Source organism: Megalobrama amblycephala, linkage group LG18 (assembly GCF_018812025.1).
Source record: "Megalobrama amblycephala isolate DHTTF-2021 linkage group LG18, ASM1881202v1, whole genome shotgun sequence".
In the NCBI taxonomy this organism is placed as follows: domain Eukaryota; kingdom Metazoa; phylum Chordata; class Actinopteri; order Cypriniformes; family Xenocyprididae; genus Megalobrama; species Megalobrama amblycephala.
Window position 1 is genome coordinate 15,175,614 of NC_063061.1, and position 22,201 is coordinate 15,197,814.

The window sequence follows — 22,201 nt, forward strand, 5'->3', positions numbered from 1 at the left end:
GCCTTCCAAAACATGCAAGCTGCCCATACTGTATGCACTCATGCACCCCCATACCATCAGAGATGCTGGCTTTTGAACTGAATGCTGATAACACGCTGGAAGGTCTCCCTCCTCTTTAGCCCCGGAGAACATGGCATCCGTGATTTCCAACAAAAATGTAAAATTTGGACTCGTCTGACCATAGAACACTTTTCCACTTTGAAACAGTCCATTTTAAATGAGCCTTGGCCCACAGGACACGACGGCGCTTCTGGACCATGTTCACATATAGCTTCCTTTTTGCATGATAGAGATTTAGTTGGCATCTGCAGATGGCACGGCGGATTGTGTTTACCGACAGTGGTTTCTGGAAGTATTCCTGGGCCCATTTAGTAATGTCATTGACACAATCATGCCGATGAGTGATGCAGTGTTGTCTGAGGGCCCGAAGACCACGGGAATCCAATAAAGGTCTTTGGCCTTTTCCCTTACGCACAGAGATTTCTCCAGTTTCTCTGAATCTTTAGATTTTTTGAGACCTGTAGCAGGCATCAAATTTGAAATGAGCTCATTTAGTGGATAAAAGTGTAAAATTTCTCTATTTAAACATTTGTTATGTTATCTATGTTCTATTGTGAATAAAATATTGGCTCATGTGATTTGAGTCTTTTCGTTTTCATTTTATTCAAATTTAAAAAACGTCCCAACATTTCCGGAATTTGGGTTGTAGTACGTTTTGAAAGGGTGCCATCCCAGTAACAGATTAAATTTTTTTCTGAGAGAGTATGGTCAAAAATGTTGAAATGTTCTTTAAAATATCTACATAAACATATTTATCATAAACATACACAGCCCATAAGAATATCTCTAAATGCTAATTTTGTACTTTACATTGCATTTGGATATTTGATTATACAGCTAATTACCTTTAGTTTGATATTAAGAAAAGTCAATAAATAGACAATATATTAACAGAGGTGTTGTGATGTCTTTGTTATTTGCTGGAGAAAAAAACAAAGCCCCTTTAATAAAGAGTTAAAAAAAAAAGTCTGTTAGTAATATACAATTCCAACTTTAATGAACTCCGTAATAAATGAAATAAGAAACAAAATTATACGCATTACAAACAAAGACTCATTCTCCACCTTTTTTGCAAATACTGTAGATTCCCTTCACATTACAGCTTTAATGAGTTCACATAAAATCACAGCCTTTCTCCCTCACGCACTTTTAAATATAACATTGAGAACATAAATTATTTTGTTGTTGTTGTGATGATGATTAAGTACTCTATGCAGTACTTGATTTTTTTTCTTACCCAAAATATAAATTTGTCTCAGTACAGAACAGATCTCAAGACAATAATAGTGTCATATAACTAAGTAACGAACACTTGGCTTTTAAAAAAAAGTCTTTTAAAACAGTAATTTATCAAATAGCAATACATACAAAACCACACAATTCATTTCTTTTGTAAATATTTCAATGTTTGTGATTAAAGAGAAATGCAATATTACGAGACGAATGCACACACACAGAAAAGACATGCTTTAAGATCGAAGTATCACAAGAGAGCACATGTGACACCGGGACTCTCACACGACACAAGCACTCTGACATACAAGAGTGAAACAAGCATGCCATGATTGACTATGAATATTAGATATTCAAGGTCATTTTGTTAGTGTGTTTTGGGGAAGTTGTGACTGATTTATGATAACGTAACAGTAGATGAGTATGAAAACACAGTTAAAGAGACAGAAAAACACAAAACCTAAAATTATTTACATGCCCTCATGTCATTAAAAACCTTCTGCATAACAAAAAAGTCTAATTTTTTTCCTTCCTTACAATGAAAGTCAATGGGGTTCAGTGTTATTTTGGTCCCCACTGACTTTAAATGTATTGACAAAAAACTGATCTTTTGTGTTCCAAGAGAAAGTCATACAGGTTTGGAACTACATGAGGGTGAGTAAATGATGACAGAATGATCAAATTTGTATCTATGCACATCTTCTGTTATTAGACCATAAATCAGTCACAATGCTTTAGGCTAAGTCCTTAAAAGATGGCCCTTCCCGGTCCACATAAAACAGATTTTCTAGTGGGATATCGTCTCATAAGGTAGTTTCCGTCAAGGTTATACTTAGCGTTAAACAGAAATTCACCACCATTCTCTGTAGTTGGTCTTTTTTCTTTTTTTAATGCATTAGTCTGATGCAACTATGACTGCTATGTTTGAATATGTTTACCTCAGTGAGATCAATCACTGCTCTGCTCTCCGCAAAGCAAAAAGCTCATATAAATCAAATACTCTAAGGGGCAATTTAAGGTTCTTAATTAAGGATTGTCCTTGAATTTGGGTGGAACTTTCAAGTTCATTAACCCTGTGCGGCCAGATACAAGGAGAGAGATGAGAGTGACCTTATAAAGTAATTACAAACTGATGTACCCCCCCATCCCCACCCCCACCCCCACCCTAGAGCACTGACACCAGACAACATAATGACAGAAAGACAATGACTCTTTGAGACGTCGCCTAGCAACAAGAAGCACTAAAAATACATCACTCTGTGCTTTTTTTTAAATCTGGTATCACTGGAATGTATAAATACACATATGCCGGTATAAATACGGACTGTATGTACATCTGTTTCGCCCACTTTTGCGTCACGCATTGCATGAGAAAGTGAGCACTAGCAACATTTCCATAGATGGCTGACTGTGGATTTGTTGAACCTCTATGTTTTATCTTTCATGAAAATGGAGGGCTGTAGCAGCCCAGCCTTTTTTTAAGCCAATGGTATCTTTATAACAGATAGCACCCTTCTAAAGTGGTGCATTTGGCCATGGCCATCATTATAAATCAGGTAATGGGACCGTGCGTTCCCGCTTATCATATTTCAGAAAGCTCTTTAAAATGACTTTTATTTAGTGCATTAAAAAGTTTGAAGCACTGGTCTGCTGTGGGGTCCCTAATAGCAAGCAACACCAGAATTTCCTAAAGCTATAACTTTTCATTTCCTCTAGCATGTGTCCCAGGTTGGGCCAAGCAGATGGCTGATAGCTGAGAAAATGAGGACACATTAAAACCTTGTAAACAATTATGTAATATCTGCAAACTGAAACCTATAATCACTGTATCACTTAGCAAAGAAGAGTATGGGAGAGAGAGAGAGATTTGGGCTAACTAAGCTAGTTTAACTCCTGGCTAACTGGAAATGAACCAAGTCTCATTAGTTAAGGAGCAGATGGAGGACACTGATTAAAGAGAGCAAACTGAAACGGAACTGGAATCCTATCCATTATACATTAACCACGCACATAAACACAAATTAGGTAGCGGTGATGCTATCAGGAGAGGAAAGCGTCTGGATAATTAGATACGGCTCTGGAGTAATGCGGCAAAGGTGAGGGGCTCACATTTCACAGGTAAAATTCCCACGCTGTGTGTGAACAATAAATAAACTCACTATTTTCACTTGACTACTGTGTAAACTCAGTGACTGACCTTACTGTATGGCCTAGAGACATTGTACTGTTGATATCAAGGCACCCATGTTTTGTTCACACACAACCACATGACTCAATGCTGAATAGAGCATAAAAGCTGGACACAGTGAAGCTGTACAACATAGTTCGGTATGACAGGACAGTCTGCTCTCTCATGGCATGATTTAGGACCAACAGTGTGGGAACGAATGTACCACATGGAAGCTGCACCCATTTGTAGATTAATGAATGGATGATGGGAAAAGCTCACAGGATGAGAGCCTGAAACTCCTGAGTGTGGCAGTGACAGACACAAAATTCATACTTAAAGTGTTAGTTCACCCAAAAATGAAATTTATGTCATTAATTATTTAACCTGATGTCGTTCCAAACCTGTAAAACCTTCGTTAATCTCCCATAGAAAGCAACATAATTACCATCATTCAAGGTCCAGAAAAGTAGTAAAAACATCATTAAAATAGTCAACGTGACTACAACGTGACCTTAATGTTATGAAGTGACAAAAATGCGACTTTATTCAACAATATCTTCTCTCCTCTGTCTTCCTGCTACACTGTTTATGTCCAGCGCTTAAAAATTCTACGTCAGAACGCCGACTCCTTATTGGCTGGCTCCTGCATCAGCATCACATGTCGTGCTGGTCACGTGTTACAGCTTCGGCCAATACAGAGTCGGCGATCTGACGCAGAACCAGGAAGCGCTGGGACGTAAACAGCATAGCAGAAAGACAGAGGAGAGAAGATATTGTTGAATACAGTTGTTATTTTTGTTTTGTTTTTGCGCACAAAAAGTATTCTCGTCACTTCATAAAATTAAGGTTGAACCACTGCAGTCACGTCGACTGTTTTAACGACGTCTTTACTACTTTTCTGGACCTTGAATGATGGTAATTACGTTGCTTTCTACGGGAGATTAAAAAAAAAACCTCTCGGATTTCATCAAAAATATCTTAATTTGTGTTTCGAAGATGAACGAAGGTCTTACGGCTGTGAAACGACAAAAGGGTGAGTTATTAATGACAGAAATGTCATTTTTGGGTGAACTAACCCTTTAATTCATATAAAATTCAACACTTGCATACATTAAGACACTCATACTCATATACAAATACTTTGAACACCGACAGATTAGAACACAACACTCATTTGTTTCGTCAAATCTGTTGCACTCATCCATTCGAATACATGCTCTCACACACATACAGCTTACAATATTTCCCCACAAAATACATAGCTCATAATAATAAATATCAATAAATATCACATGAATAAACACCAACACCTTGGTTCTTATGTCAATGTTAAACTATTTCTTTTGGTCTCCATTCAACTTCTACCACTAATGTTGTGCCATGCAAAATGTGTATCTCTTCTGGTTTTGTTCACGTTCAACAAAAAGAGCCAGAAAAGCATGAAAAACAAATGTATCTTTTCTCCCTAAATTCCTTCTCTTGACCTTATAATTAACTTTCAGTAGTATGATAAAAAAAAACACCAGCTTTACAACACCAGCATTTGACCAAAAAAATAAACTAAAAAGTAGGCGAAATGATATGTTCTGTCGAGGGTGGTGTCAAATGTAAAGAAGGTCGTATACAGTGTATAATATTGGGGTTTGGTCACAGATAAAGAAGTGTGATATATGTAGATGTGGTCAAAGTTGAAATATGGTGGGGTATGATGTAGGTTGCGATGGGGCAGGATGAGAGGTAAAAATGTGTGATATAGGTAATGTAGGGGTGGGCTTAGTGGTGAAAAGTGTGGCATATGGGGGGAGGGGGTCATATGTAAAGAAGTTGTGGCGTAGATAGTTTAGGCGTGGGGGCAGAGATGGAGAAGGCATGGCACGAGGTCAGAAGTGAAGAGGGTGTTTGTTGTGTTGGGGGTCATATGTAAATAAGGTGTGGTAATATTAAGGTGGGGCCAGAGATGAAAAAGGTATGGTGTGTAGTGATGATGAAATATTGGGGGCGGGATCATTGGTCAAAAAGTGCAGTATAAGTAGTGTTAGGGCGGGGTCAATGATGATAAATCTGCAGTTTAGAAAATACTAAGGCAGGGTTAATAGTGAGAAAGTTGAATTATTATTGGGGGATGGGTCAAAGTTGAAGTAGATGTGGTGGAGGTATCATTGGGCATGGTCAGAGGTGATGTTGTTTGAGTAGAATTTGCTTAGGGATTACTGATAAAGGTTATATTGGGGGCGGAGTCAATTTGGGAAGGCTAAGCCCTCACTGAAACTATAGTTGTGAGATATGAAAAGTGATAGTGTGGTATGAAGGTCTATGGGGAACTGCAGTAACAGGCGAGAGAAGACAGATGAAACAGAGTGTTCATGTCTTGAGGGTAGGTAGAGGTGTGAAGCATGCCCAAATCTCTGCAGTGGGAATGAGTCCATTGACAGCGAATGGGAGGGAAGCAAGAAATGATAGAAGAGGGATTTCTGAAAGAATATCGAAGTGAGCCGTAAGAGACCATCCTTGGAAAAAAACAGCAGTGAAGCAAGAAAAACGCTGAGGGGGCTCTCTGGAGAGTATTCTGGAGAGTTGCTGTGTCTGAATATCCAGGTGGTGGTAGACACCTTGTAAGAGAGATTCATCTATAAAGAGAAGCTGTGCATGAAACCACAGAGCCTGTATCATCCTTCACGGACACTCATCTAGATATCCACATCAGTGTGAGTGAAAGGATGCAAGTTCAATTTCAACAATGATAATTATCAGAAAGAACCCATGTAAACACTCATTTTAGACTTCTCATATACACAAAAGCAGAGAGGAAGAATGATGGGGGTTGTACAGAGAAGAGTACATCTTCCTTATGAACTTTCTCAGAAGCCAGGCACGTGGCAGTAGGCCTCCAGCGAGGACAGCAGGATGTAGATGAGCCACATAACGAAGAAGAGGAACGTGGTGAGCAGCTTGGCGGTTCTCGGGCCCCCCAGCTCGCCCCCGGATACAGAGGGCCGGCGGCGGTACAGTAGTGTCAGAACACACAGCAGTGCCATGATGGTGAAGAGGGTGACGGAGAACGCCAGCGAGCCAGGCGGGACCTGGAATGTTTTGCCCTGACTGTGCCAGTACACAGCAGCGATGGTCCACGCCACTCCGATACCCAGGAAGACGTTAACTGCATTACTACCTGTCACATTTCCAATGGACGCATCTGCGTATTGGTCCTGGATGGCTGCCACCTTGCTGGCAAATGTGTCTGGAGAGAGCAAAAGAATAGACAGAGAGAGAAAGATGAACGAAGGACGGTGAGAACTGGAAGAGCCCCAGAGAACCTTTTAATGAAAGACGTTTCTCTTTCATAATTCAGGATAGTGTTTCCCAACCCTGTTCCTGGAAACACACCAACAGTACACATCTCAAACACTTCCTAACACACCTGATTCAGCTCAGTAGAGACTCCATGACCTGAAAATGGATGGGTCAGATAAGAGAGACTGACAAAATCTTTACTGTTGTTGTTCCTTCAGGAACAGGGTTGGGAATCAGACTAAAGGGTTTAATTCAAGTATCAACTTTGTCTCAAATGTTTCTCCTAAAAGCCCATATGAGAAAGAAAAATAAAAAACAAATGAGATCATTGTTGACATACTAAGAGTATAGACATACTACATGATAAAATGAACGTTGTTAGCAATTCGGTCTGGAAAGAATTGATGAGAAATTTTTAAGTGAGTTCATATTAAAATATCTGACTTTTGATTGTAGACTTTGGTATCTCTGCAAATATGAGCACAGTTTGTGATCTCTTCTGAAACTCCAGAGGAGAAAAATATGATATTACAAGGGTAATCTTAGAACAAGTATCGATGGTAGTAAAGATGGGCGATAGACAGGTTAAAACAATAAACCGTTAAAAAAGAGAAAGAAATAGGACCTGGTGCAATGCGGCGCCAGGTGCGACTCAAGTGTTGTTTTTTTTGCTAGTTTCAGCCCAACGCAGTTATCATTTTTCACGTCCTGCGCCACGTTGTTGAAATAGCAAATGCATTTGCACCCATTTGTGTGAAACCTGGTGTAAAGTCAATGCCGCACTATTTGTTTTGTTATGTAAAGAGCGCGTTAGTAATATGCGCCTATATGCAGGTGCACAACACGCTTACACTCTGCTTGTTACACACACAGGGACACGCAGCAGCATACAAACATGCCAAATATTAAAAATAAAAGGATTACAATGTAAAAGATTATTATTGTGTGCATAAAGATAAAAATGTTTTGGTGGAATCCGGCTTTTCCCGTAGATGGTCTGCTCGCGCACAAGCAGATCCATTTCCTCGCGAGAGAAGCATTCAGTTTTTCCGCTTGTAAATTACGTCATGTAAATAGCGAATCCCCCATGGCACGAGCGCAACTGGCTTTTAAAGGGAATGGGAGATGAGACTCTGATTGGTTTATGCACGTTACGCCCAAAACACACCCATTACTCATTAAGAGAATAGGGACAACCCTTTTAGACCATGTGCCAGGCACACCGACCATTTTTCCCATCCTTAAACTAACAAAAGTGGGTTTGGACACGCCCTAAGTGCACTTGCACCGTGCGCTTTAGACCATGTGCTTAGATCGTTAAAAAAAGGGCCCATATTGTTTTACTTGAGTTATGAATCTGAGTTTTCAGTCTAAATTGAATGTGATATGATAAATGACTGCAGAAAAGCAAAAATGGCAAGAAAACATATCTCTCGATTGAGTAAGCTGCAAACAAAACAATTTCACAGTGCAGCCAGTGTAGTTTGATTCACAATAAATGAATCTTATGAACTAGTTCTTTTAATTAATCATTCAAAAAGACTCACAAACCAAGGAGCTACCAGTTTTACTAAATGCTTTAGCAAATGAACTCATTAAATCCATCAGAGCGGTTACTTAATCGACATCTAAAGGTAAAATAATGGCAAAAAAGGTTTGCTTTTGCAGAAAAGTCAAATTGCAAGTCAAATTGCAAATATTGTTTTTTTAACACTTGAAACTTAATTTACACATTTACAAAATATTTTTTACAGAATTTTACCTTCGTACAACATATAATAAAAGTATGACTATCAAGGCTCTACCATAAATCTAACATTTATTTGTTTAAAATCACTTTTCCATAACAATGTGTTATACTGTGATATACACATTATAAATTGTTATATATAATTAGCAACCAAAATGTGTTAGATATAATATATATATATTTTGATATAAATGTGTACTTATATCACTCACATTTAAACTGACTAGTAGGAAACTTAAGCACAGTTTGCTCTCTATTTAATCTCACTGCTGTCTAAAAAGAAACAACAGTGATATGAAAGAGATCTCATTTGAGACTTGAAGTGGATCTTTGTATTGGAGCTTGAGGATGGTTTGATATACAGAGCTTGAGTATGTAATCAGTCTACCCTAATGTGGCGAATGCCAAGACAAACACATAGATCTCTTGCAGCTCCAGAGCAAATCATGTCCTCTAATTAGTCCACATAATTAAACATCGCCTAAATAAACCACAGCACTCGCACAAAAGATGACTGGGTCATTATGGAAAGATATATTAGAAAAGATTTTGGAAGCAGCAGTAACATTTTAATAGTACAGTATGTAATACTTGAATATTTGACAGAATACTTGATTCTGGTTGGTTAATGGCGCTCAGGATTGGTTTATTTTTTGATAATGACCAGATGACTGTATGTTATCCCTTACTAATCAGCTACATGCTATAGGAAGGACATTGGATACACAAATAAACACTCACCCGGCACAGATGTGCCCAGAGCCACAAACACCACAGCTGTGACTGAGTCCTTCAGGCCTACTGTACAACCGAAGTGAGATGCCAAATCTCCAGTAACAGCAGTTAGGGCCCCAATGAGCATGATGGAGACAAAGAAGCAGGCCCAGCCATTCCAGTACTCCGTAGGTGGAACAAAGGCAAACAGAACCTTCCAGAAAACTGTCAGGAAGTGCATGATGTAATCAAAGCATGAGGGCAAGCGCTCCTCCCCGCTCTCCTCCTCATCATCATCACCTGAGGAGGTAACCAAAGAAATAGGGTCACTCAATTATGGCAAAAATGGTTATCGCAATTATCGTCAATATTGGGATCACAATTATTTATTACTGATTACTCATTAATTATTGCTAATAATTGCTAATTCATTATTAATTACTCATTAATATTATTGCTAATGTTAAAATAGCAATGTACGGAAGAGGATTAGGGCCAAGCAATAATAAAAAATAAAACCATCTTGGGATTAAAGTAATTAAATTACGAGAAAAAACTTGTTAAATTTCGAGAAAAAAGTCGAGATAAAATGTTGAGAATAAAATCATTAAATTACGAGAAAAAAGTCGTTAAATTACAAGAACAAATTCGTTAAATTATGAGAAAAAAGTCGTTAAATTACAAGAAAAAAAGTCAAGATAAAATGTTGAGAATAAAATCATTAAATTACGAGAAAAAAGTCGTTAAATTACGAGAACAAATTCGTTAAATTTTAAAATTACGTTAAATTTTCTCGTAATTAAACGAATTTGTTCTCATAATTTAACGACTTTTTTTCTCATAATTTAATGACTTTATTCTCAACATTTTATCTCGACTTTTTTCTCGAAATTTAACAACATTTTTCTCATAATTTAACGAATTTGTTCTCGTAATTTAACGACTTTTTTCTCGTAATTTAATGACTTTATTCTCAACATTTTATCTCGACTTTTTTCTTGTAATTTAACGACTTTTTTCTCGTAATTTAATGACTTTATTCTCAACATATTATCTCGACTTTTTTCCTCAAAATTTAACGACTTTTCTCATAATTCAATGACTTTATTCTCAACATTTTATTTCGACTTTTTTCTCGAAATTTAACGATTTTTTTTCTCGTAATTTAACGAGTTTATTCTCAACATTTTATTTCGACTTTTTTCTCGAAATTTAACGAGTTTTTTCTCGAAATTTAACAACTTTAATCTCAAGATGGTTTTATTTTTTTATTATTGCTTGGCCCTAATCCTCTTCCATAGCATTGACCAAGTTTTCAAAAATCTGTTATTGTTATATCTATTAAAGAATTAGTTCACTTTAAAATGAAAATTAACCCAAGCTTTACTCACCCTCAAGCCATCCTAGGTGTATATGACTTTCTTCTTTCTGTTACACTTTTTTCGTAAGTTGAATACAGAAGGCGTAGGACGTAGCGTAAGCGTTTTGAACTGCAAGAGGCTTTCCACTTTCTTCCTAAGTTGAATACGGAAGGTGGTCTGGCGGAAGCTTGATATTTTACTTTATAACATGTTAAATATGGATATTTTTCTTACACAAATGCATCGCTTTGCTTCAGAAGGCTGTTATTAACCCCCCTGGAGCCGTGTGGAGTATGTTTATGATGGATGGATGCACTTTCTCGAGCTTCATACTCGTTGGTCCCATCCACTGCTATTATAAAGCTCGGATGCGTCAGGATATTTATTAATATAACCTAGATTGTGTTCATCAGAAAGAATAAAGTCATATACACCTAGAATGGCTTGAGGGCGAGTAAAGCTTGGGGTAATTTTCATTTTAAACTGAACTAATCCTTTAAAACCCTTCAGTATTATGTATGTCACTCAGCGCAAGTAAGATTGATTTGTTTACATCAGCACGAGTTTGAAAATCACATTTAATTGGTTCAGACTCATGCCATCAAAAATTCACTATGAATATTATTACAAACCTCGAAAAACCTCAAATTCGACCAAAATCGACATTCCGACTCATTTTGCCAGCACGGGTAACATACAGTACAGTCCAAAAGTTTGGAACCACTAAGATTTTTAATGTTTTTAAAAGAAGTTTCGTCTGCTCACCAAGGCTACATTTATTTAATTAAAAATACAGTAAAAAACAGTAATATTGTGAAATATTATTACAATTTAAAATAACTGTGTACTATTTAAATATATTTGACAAAGTAATTTATTCCTGTGATGCAAAGCTGAATTTTCAGCATCGTTACTCCAGTCTTCAGTGTCACATGATCCTTCAGAAATCATTCTAATATGCTGATTTGCTGCTCAATAAACATTTATGATTATTTTCAATGTTGAAAACAGTTGTGTACTTTTTTTTTCAGGATTCCTTGATTAATAGAAAGTTCAAAAGAACAGCATTTATCTGAAATACAAAGCTTCTGTAGCATTATACACTATACCGTTCAAAAGTTTGGGGTCAGTAAGAACTTTTATTTTTATTTTTTTTAAAGAAATTAAAGAAATGAATACTTTTATTCAGCAAGGATGCATTAAATCAATCAAAAGTGGCAGTAAAGACATTTATAATGTTACAAAAGATTAGATTTCAGATAAACACTGTTCTTTTGAACTTTCTATTCATCAAATAATCCTGAAAACAAAAATATTGTACACAAATATTTTGTACAATTGTACACATTAAATGTTTCTTGAGCAGCAGATCAGCATATTAGAATGATTTCTGAAGGATCATGTGACACTGAAGACTGGAGTAATGATGCTGAAAATTCAGCTTTGCATCACAGGAATAAATTACTTTGTGAAATATATTCAAATAGAAAACAGTTATTTTAAATTGTAATAATATTTCACAATATTACTGTTTTTTACTGTATTTTTAATTAAATAAATGTAGCCTTGGTGAGCAGACGAAACTTCTTTTAAAAACATTAAAAATCTTAGTGGTTCCAAACTTTTGGACTGTACTGTATATATATATATATATATATATATATATATATATATATATATATATATATATATATATATATATATACAGGGGTGCACATAACTTTTTTGGTCTGGTTCTCAAGGGAGTACCTGGAGATGTTGCTTGGTACTCACACTTTACATGACACATCCTAAAAGCTGTCCTAATCACTTTCCTCCTGACTGCTCTCCTCACTATCTTCTTTTCTCTCGAACATGGTAGATGATGATAATGATTTTTTTTTATTTATTTTTTTACTAACATTAATGACAGCAAAGGCTGCTGTCACTTTAAGAAGGAAAGCACGGACCGAATAACTGACACACATCCGGTTTCTTTCTCAACACTTCACTTATGACATAACCGAGAGAATACTTGCCGAGACAGGTATTTTGACATAATTTTGTGTGTATGTTTCCTTTCAAGCGCAAGTAAACGCGAAAGCGGAATTAATTCGGTGTTCGAGCGCTGTCTGACTCTCATCATGCGCGCGTTTCGGGGGGCTGTGCGCACAGATTACAGTTCGCGAGTCCCGATTTTCGCCTCTTCTTCCGCTTTTAAAGTCGTTTGAATGTGTTAATTGGCGAGACAAAACACGTCCAAATTACAAACTTTCACTCTATGATGGTTAAATATAGCAGTTAATCCGCGAATCACATGCGTGCCGAACCGTTGGACCTTATCCGTATGGATCACGGATTAACTGCGATCCGTTGCACACCTAATAATTAAAGAACACACATATTATCATGATTGCTATCTTACCAGAGATGGAGAAAAATCCTACTCCAGTAAGTAAACGTATCCCTGTGAACCGGTACTCAAAAGCGCTTCCCTCCATGTTTTCTGCTACGCATAGTTTATTTTTACCGCGCATGCGTACCTGCGTACCTCTAATGTGCACCCCTGTATATATATATAATATATATATATATATATATTCAATTCAATTCACATTTATTATATATATAAATTGATAGCTATAAGGGTGTGCTGGATTTATAACAATAGACAAAACAAGAACATCATTGTGGCACAATATTTTTTTCTTCATTGTCTTGTTTTATATTGTTGGAAGTTTTATTGAAAATAAAATTTGATGAACTGCCCAGCACTAGTATCCAGTCTGCAATGTAAAATAATTTAGGAAAAGATTTCAATGTAATTCCATTTAAAGTTTTAAAGTTTTGGTTTTAGCACCACATTTCTGTACACTGAAAAAAATAGTAGGATTTACTTTGAAACAACTCTCACTCAGAAATGTCTAATAAATTTCACAAATAATTACAACAAAACAGCATGTAACACATTGAATTAAACATGAAATTTGTGGTATCTGTCAGGAGTTATAAAATAATGAAGCACACAAGACAAGAGTAGCAAACTTCATCCATCTTGTTTACTCAGACGTTCCACATCTGTTCTCACACAAATTATATTATCACACAACACTTTTCAAAGTCCACAACACAATTCACTCATGAACACGACAAAATATTGAAGTAGGAAGACTGAAATAGAATTTTCTTGTAAAACATACTCAAATTATCTTTATTTAATTTACAACTTTGTGCCAACAAAACAAAATAGTTTTTTACTGTGTACATTACACATCAAATATGTCCTGCTTGGCTGAGACAGTCATGTCGCACAGAAGATTCATATTTAATCTGGACAGGCAAATTGGTTGATGCCGGAAACCTGTCACATCATGACTTGTTGCATGGTTTTATACAAATATTTTTATTGATTACATATAAATCAATTGTGTGGTCCACAGACTTCTATATGGCCATGTATGAGCACAGAGAGACACTGACCTGCACTGACAGTGACAGCGCTGACAAACTGTTCTCTCCAGCTACTGCTGCCCACCACAAGCGCCAGGTTAGTCTTCTTTATTAGTTTGTCGACGGTATTCTGAAAAAACACACAAATATACAAAGAAGATAAATTAAACCTAAACCCACAAAAATGTGTCCTCATAGTAGACAAGATTTAATATGACACTGTCTCGTAGCTCAGTGAGCACAGAGGTCTCGGCTAAACTGATTTCAGTGAGGTTGTGGGCGTCTATGCACAACCCTGTCAGAATTTCATTTTCTCCAATGTCATCCTGTCCTAGCCATTTGCGTTTTTGCATTCAGAGGGCTGCAGATAATCTTAGAGGGAGTAATACAGTGTTTCCACCTCAAATCTCTTCTAAATCCCTGAGCTACCTGACCCCAGTGACCTTTAGTATTGAGACTGTCACCATGGAAACGAGGAGGTAAGGATTCAGATAAATTGAATGTGAGAGATTGAGCAGGTAAGACCATTTCATGAAAGCTGTGTTGTTCTGTTTCACAGGACTTACCTTAAACTCATAGGATTCCTCTATGACCACCTCCAGTTTGGTGTGCTCTCCCAGACTCGGACACCCCATCTTGGCCACCTCCTCTTCCTCAGCCCCCACCGCCGGTTTGTTATCATTAGAGTCACCTGTCAGTAGAAGACACATCGAACATCTACTGAGCTGTGTGGAGTTTGCACATGTATTCCCGAGCTGAGATGGTAGAACTTATGAATTTATGAGGAAATTCACGAAGAATGAATTGCACCACTGGTAGCGCTGTTTATTTGCATGCACGGTCTGTGCTTGTTGCAGCATCCAATTCACTAAAGGAATTTTGTAAATCAAGTAACGGTGCAAATGAGGCCAAAAATCTGTGTTGAACACAATTTGCATGCTCATGTTTCCATCTTGCAGGCTGTAGAGGATGCAGCAGACTGCAGTGATCTGGCCTTCTTGGTTGTGACAGTTCAGCAACTTTTCAAAATAAATCATTAACTTTATAAACTAAAGTCAAAATAAATTGTATGAATATCGCAAGGAATAGGAAAACTTTTTTGTTTGCACCATAAAAAACTATATTCAGATTATTTAAATTTTTTAGGTTGTCAATTAGTGTTGTTTTAGTATAATTGGTATATTATAATATTTTTTTTTTTTTAAAGATTTATTTATTTATTTTTTTTACAATAAGCAGACAGGAAATGAAGTGGGAGAGAGAGAGGGCAGAATCAGGAAAGGTCCGCGAGCTGTAGTGTTGCCAAGTCCGCGGTTTTCCATCGGAAAGGTCCGCGAGCTGTAGTGTTGCCAAGTCCGCGGTTTTCCATCGGAATTGGACTACTTTAACACTGTTGCAGCGGGTTGTGTTTGATGTCCACAGGTTGAAGTGACCCCAAATAATGTTAATAATTCCCTCTGGAATGCAAATTTTACTAGGGGAACCCCAGAAACGCAGATTTTAACCCCCTGGAACATGATTTTTACCGGTTTATTCCCCACTGAAATGCGATTGGGCTAGTTTTGGGCTAGTTTTGAGTAGCAATTGGGCGGGTTTTGTTGAGAGAACCTGGCAACCCTGGCGAGCTCGGACTCAAACTCAGGTCACCCAAAGAGCAACAGCGCTATCTGTCAGCGCGCTGCCTACTAGGCTATCGCCACCAACGTATTATTATAGTTGAAATTATTAAAGGGGTGGTTGATTATCATTTAACTTTTTTAACTTTAGTTAGTCTGTAATGTTGCTGTTAGAGCATAAACAACATCTGTTAAGTTATGACACTCAAAATTCAATGCAAAGGGAGATCTAACAGATGGGGGCTCGTCCGGGATATTCCCAAAAAACTTTGAAAGAATTCACTTTTTAAGGACTACAACAAACAGCTGGTAGGGACTACAGCAAGCTTCTTCCTGGTTTAGTGACATCACTAACCCTAAAATGTACATAAACCCTTCCCCCGAGAACATGCAACAAAGGGGGTGAGGCCATGTTGGGCTGCTTTAGAGAAGAGGAAGAGTTGTTGTAGTAGAGTGTTGTTGCCATTTTACACCGGACTGCTTCACAAACGAGGGTCAATTCAATGCTGGATTTGCACAAAAGTTAAAATGATGGCACATGCTAGTCAATGAGTTGAATCAACTCCACAGCAACTACATAAATCTATCCACTAACCATTCAGAAATGTCCAGATGCATTCTAAAAGTTCTAAAAGCTCTCCATCAGTGTCCGACTCTGCTTTGAACAATGTAAGGCTGAACACCATTACTGACAATCATCATTTTGGCTCCAGCTTTGAAAATGCTGTGTTTTTGCTCAGACCCAAATAGGGGCAAATTTGACAAGCTATAATAAATGATCTGTGGGGTATTTTGAGCTGAAACTTCACAGACACATTCTGGGGATGCCAGAGACTAAATTAAATCTTGTAAAAGGGGCATTATAGGTCCACTTTAATATTTTAAATGAGCTTTTATTTTTTTATTTTTGGTTTTCATTTTTAATTTGAAGTTTTTGTTTTTAATAGCTTTAGTAATTTTAATATTAAAAATCCAATTTTAAGTCTTTCATCTAATATTTATATTTTAATATAAATATTTAAATGTTTAAAAAATTACCGCATTTAACATATTTTATTTAAGTTACCTTTGAAAAAAAATATAAATAAATATCTCAAATTTTCTGAAGAACCCCTAGAATGCTCTTGTGGTCCCCAGCTTGCATTATGAAAACCACTGAACTAGATTGTGGATGAATAGTGAACAAGAAGCAGGTTTTTGTGCTAAAATACTGCAAATAAAGCATCACAACTGTTAAGTGAATTCGTCACTTTGTGTTTATTATAATCAGCTGCAATTTATCATGTTGTAGTAGCACTATATATATAAGCAGGAAATAAACATCTCTTTGTGTGTTCTAGAGAAGTGTTGAAGAGACTGAAAGTCAAAAATCATCAAAAAATACTTATTCATAATTGGATTCCATAACAGTTTGGCATTTTGAAGAGAATGGGGATGAACATTAAATTAGTGCAGTTACTACATAATTAATGTGCAGAAATGGCCTAGAGATATTGCTTCAACATGGCCACTCTCAAAGCGACCAGTTACTGCCTGCTCCTGCTCTCCCATTATAACAAGTCACACATTATAAGACCACAGTCCACTGTCTCCCATTATTCGCTCCATTCGCACAAAGAAACCTTTCTATCAAATCTGTTCCTTAATTATTCAGGGATAGATGTGGAAGCTATTAATACAATATTAAACAGAGACCCCAATCTGTATTCTAATACAAAACCATCGAACTCTGCATATGGAGTCAGTGTGGATGTCCAACAGAGATCCACTGACCGTGTTTCTGCCCGATCTCCAGCAGCACCGGCTCCCCCAGGTGGATGGTGAAGGTTTTGTTCTTCTCATACTCCTCATCATCAATGATCTTCACCTCCAGGATCTTCCTGTGTTGGACAAAGACAGAAAATTTTGATGGCTCAATGTAGCTGTACAAAGAAAGTGTGTAAGAAACTCCCTAGTAGGCAAGTGAAAGGTGACAATGGCAAGAAAAACTACCTACAAAGCAGATTATGAAGAAACATTGAGATAGCTATGCAGCAGCAGCCATTGACAAAAAGTGGGAGAAAGAGCTGAGGAAAGGCAATGGAAGATTTATTCTGTGTAAATCGTTTGTAAAACCATTCTTATGTAGACTGTCGCTTTCAGTTCAATGCAACAATTGATGTAGGAATGGATTTATGAATAATTTACACCTAAATTCATTCTGCTTGTTTTTATGCTTGAACCCCAATGAGTGTATGTAACAACCATAATATTCATTGAATGAACAATTATTGAAAAATGTGGGTTAAGTTCCTCTTTCCTCTTTGATAGCTTTATGCAGTGGGTGCAAGTGCTAAAGCAGAAGAGCCGATTCTCTCAGAGAGGCAGAAACATGCAGCAGACGGGGCTGCGGTACAATGTTATTGTGCTTAGGAAGCAGGTGGTTAGCCATGGCAAATCACCATTTGTCATTATTAGCACACAGAACACTGGTCATGGTTGATAAACACTGTCTACAGAAAAGCTGTAAAACAGCAACAAGGGGATCATTTAATTAAATTAGCAAAAAAAGATGGTGGCACTCAATAACCACAGTATATTATTTTGTGGTAAACATGGCTGTACGCAGAGCTTTAGAAATACTGAAGTCCAAAAACTGAGCTTGCTTCAGGGTTTTGGCCCCCTGGAAAAATGTTGATTTTCTTGATCTACAAATGTTCAAGATTGGATCACAGTAGCTTTAAAACCATGTCAGTCTTTTTTATTTTCGCTTTTGTGTCAGTGAGATTTCACAATTTCATTAAAAATTAAAAGAACATAAAAAATAAAGGAGACATAAATATTAAGAGCATGGATGTCTCAGTGTTAAACATTATTTTGCATAACTGTGCAGATTGAGTACAAAAACAAAAAAACAAAATAAAAAGAGTTTTGTGTCTAATCCTGGATATGAAGACATAAAGGAAGAGAAGTGAACTGATCTCAAGATTGTATAGGACAGAGCTCATGAATAATGACAAAGGCAAGGGATAAAGGCATTTTGAAAAACAAAAGGTCTGTTAGGCATGCACAGGTACATTTGCATTTGCTGTGTAAACACACGTTTCTGCTGCTGTTTTGTACTGTAATCCCTCTATTACATGCGAGAACTAATTTTCTCTCTGCCCACCTCTCTTTGCTGTGCTGCCTTCATTGGCCAGACGTGTGTAATTAAATTCATTAGGACTTGTTCTTTATTAATTAGCCCACCATGCTTATCCTACATGATTGTAACATGTGCATGCCTTTGCACATCCCATCCCCCGTTTCTCTCTTTTTTCTCTGTATCTGCAGAGCTCCTGACTACATCCCAAAACATGTAAACATATTGTCTACACTAGAGTGTGTGGCAGTGTCACACAATAAACTCAAAAGTATTAAATACAAGGACTAGGAAAACAAATTTAGTGTTGGAAATAAGCATCTCAACATCTCAATTTCAGAATTTTTCATGTGAATTTCATGTGAATCATGTGAATTTCTGAATCATGATTTCAAAAATCATGTGACACTGAAGACTGGAGAAATGTTGCTAAAAATTCAGCTTTGCATCACAGAAATAAATTACATAAAAAAAAAAAAAAAATACACACACACACACACACACACACACACACACACCGATCAGTCATAACATTATGACCATCTTCCTAATATTGTGTTGGTCCCCCTTTTGCTGCCAAAACAGCCATGACCCATCGAGGCATGGACTCCACTAGACCCCTGAAGGTGTGCTGTGGTATCTGGCACCAAGATGTTAGCAGCAGATCCTTTAAGTCCTGTAAGTTGCGAGGTGGGGCCTCCATGGATCGGACTTGTTTGTTCAGCACATCCCACAGATGCTCCATTGGATTGAAATCTGGGGAATTTGGAGGCCAAATCAACACCTCAAACTCGTTGTTGTGCTCCTCAAACCATTCCTGAACCATTTTTGCTCAGTGGTAGGGCACATTATCCTGCTGAAAGAGACCACAGCCACCAGGGAATACCGTTTCCATGAAAGGGTATTCATGGTCTGCAACAATGTTTAGGTGGGACGTGTCAAAGTAACATCCACATGGATGGCAGGACCCAAGGTTTCCCAGCAGAACATTGCCCAAAGCATCACACTGCCAACGCACGCACTCGGCCATTCACATGATGTAAAATAAAACGTGATTCATCAGACCAGGCCACCTTCTTACATTGCTCCGTGGTCCAGTTCTGATGCTCTTGTGCCCACTGTTGCTGCTTTCGGTGCTGGACAGGGGTCAGCATGGGCACCCTGACCGGTCTGGTCTGATGCACCGTGTATTCTGACACCTTTCTATCAGAACCAGCATTAACTTCTTGAGCAATTCGAGCTACAGTAGCTCATCTGTTGGATCGGACCACACGGGCCAGCCTTTGCTCCCCACGTGCATCAGTGAGCCTTGGCCGCCCATGACCCTGTCACAGGTTCACCACTGTTCCTTCTTTGGACCACTTTTGATAGATCCTGTCCACTGCAGACCAGGAACACCCCACAAGAGCTGCAGTTTTGGAGATGCTCTTACCCAGTTGTCTAGCCATCACAATTTGGCTCTTGTCAAACTCGCTCAAATTCTTACTCTTACCCATTTTTCCTGCTTCATATCAACTTTGAGGACAAAATGTTCACATGCTGCCTAATATATCTCACCCACTAACAGGTGTCATGATGAAGAGATAATTAGTATCACTTCACCTGTCAGTGGTCATAATGTTATGCTTGATCAGTGTGTATACATATATCTGCTATATCAACTCTGCTCAGAGTACATATGGTCCCTCTCTAAATAGTATTAAAATAACACTGAAGCAGAGTTAAAGTTAATGAGATAATTAAGCAATTAATAAGGCTGTGACTGAAGCCAGTTGTAGTTCTTGTGTTTATCTTTTCTTCAGTGATTCTGCTTGTTAACAGCAGGTGTTCATCACTTATGCAAAATTATCACTTAATTAGTTGTTTAATTATCTTATTAACTTTAACTCTGCTTCAGTGTTATTAACACTATTTTAAGAGGGACCATATGTACTCTAAGCAGAGTTGATTTAACTCTGGAGAGCTGTCAATATATATATATATATATATATATATATATATATATATATATATATATATATATATATATATGCAGTGTACATATAAAATAAAATGTATTCAGAATCCATTTACATGTAGTTCGAATAATACTTGCACTTGCACAAAACACTGCATTTACAGCTATTGCTGTCAAGTGTAGAGATGGCTCTTTTAAGATGAAACAGTTTTTTTATTGTAGTTGCTTTGGCATGGATGTTGGAGATAGGAAGAGCCACACAAACAGCAGGGTAAGGACGGATGAGGATAACGGAATGCAGGAAACAATTAACCATGATGCCAGGGATCCACAGTGGCGTCATCTCTGTGACCAGGTACCTTAACCCCACACGGTAGCTCTCAGCTGTAATTAGAGCTATTACTCACTGAGGCAAACACTCCCCACCAAAGAAAGAGACAGATGTGCATAAACAAAGCAAATTAAAAAACTGAACAAGGGACCTTAATGCGGTCTGAATCTCACAGCTGCTCACTTCCAAATCTATCCACTTCACACTCACATGCACAGCCCGTACGTATGCTAACAGGCATGAATACACACACGGCAGTTCAAACACAGAAACACTTCAGCCATTCAGCAAGCACTAAAGTTGTCATGGGTGAAATTCACAAATTTACACACAGCCACACACATGGTGTCAACTCAATAATAAGCGAGCACATTAACAGTGTTTGCAATAAAAATATTCCCTCCATGCACTGGGCTCTCTCGAGCTGAAGAGGGTCTTTATAGAGCTTGTGTGGGCTGCGGAGATGACAGGGCGAGCGCAGGAGGCGGAACATTAAAAGCTCGGTTTTAAATGAGTCATTAAAAGCACCTTCAGCAGGTAAGATTCTCATGCATTCACACGGTAAGGTGAGTACATGAGGCAGGTGTACACACTGCATTGTGTAGGACACTAAATTATGGGGTTGGCATGGCAACAGGTAGCTAGAGTGCGGGGAATGATAAAAGTATAGGCCTTAGGCAAAGGAAAGACAGAGATGGAGTCAGGGAGGAGGAGGGAGAAATAGCGAGATGGTGGCAAAGTAAAAAGGGAGGAGGACTTACATTTAGAAACAGAAATAGAAAGGTGATGCTGATAAAACAGCGGCCCGTTTTCTTAATTGAACGGTGCTTTAATGCATGCACATTCTTAAAGTTAAAGAAGCAAGGGTAAATACCGCAGCCAAACTATCAAAAGAAGCACTGTAAGCATAAACGAGGAAGATCAATCTCGCTTTCATTCTCTCTGAAAAATACACACACACACACACACACATACACACAGATTGCTTCACAAATTCATGAGACTGGGGCGAAGGAAAGAGACAGAAGAAAACACAAGGAAAAGCTCTAGTCATGCGTTCGGATAGATGTAGATATTGAGAGACACAAGTGCATCTGGAGAAAGATGAAGGAAGGGAACAGGAAAACACATTACAGGGATAGTTCCATCTGATGACTTTCTTTTTTTT

The 22,201-nt window shown here is 37.8% G+C and overlaps 1 protein-coding gene and 1 long non-coding RNA gene across 3 annotated transcripts in view; one reads left to right on the forward strand and one right to left on the reverse strand.

Moving 5' to 3' along the window:
• Positions 1–4,366: 4,366 nt before the first annotated feature.
• The window catches only part of slc8a4a (solute carrier family 8 member 4a), a 91,998-nt gene continuing 74,163 nt past the window's right edge, over positions 4,367–22,201 (reverse strand). For both annotated transcript variants that reach the window (XM_048165783.1, XM_048165784.1), the window contains 5 exons: positions 17,398–17,504; positions 14,575–14,699; positions 14,039–14,138; positions 9,246–9,518; positions 4,367–6,701 (listed from right to left, as the gene is read on the reverse strand). In XM_048165783.1, the coding sequence (XP_048021740.1) occupies positions 6,322–6,701; positions 9,246–9,518; positions 14,039–14,138; positions 14,575–14,699; positions 17,398–17,504 (985 nt within the window). In that variant the 3' untranslated portion in view covers positions 4,367–6,321. The remainder of the gene's footprint in view (positions 6,702–9,245; positions 9,519–14,038; positions 14,139–14,574; positions 14,700–17,397; positions 17,505–22,201) is intronic.
• Positions 12,548–14,698, forward strand: LOC125252460. The gene is made up of 4 exons (XR_007181231.1): positions 12,548–12,605; positions 13,999–14,105; positions 14,344–14,487; positions 14,568–14,698. It is a non-coding gene; the product is annotated as an uncharacterized LOC125252460 (long non-coding RNA).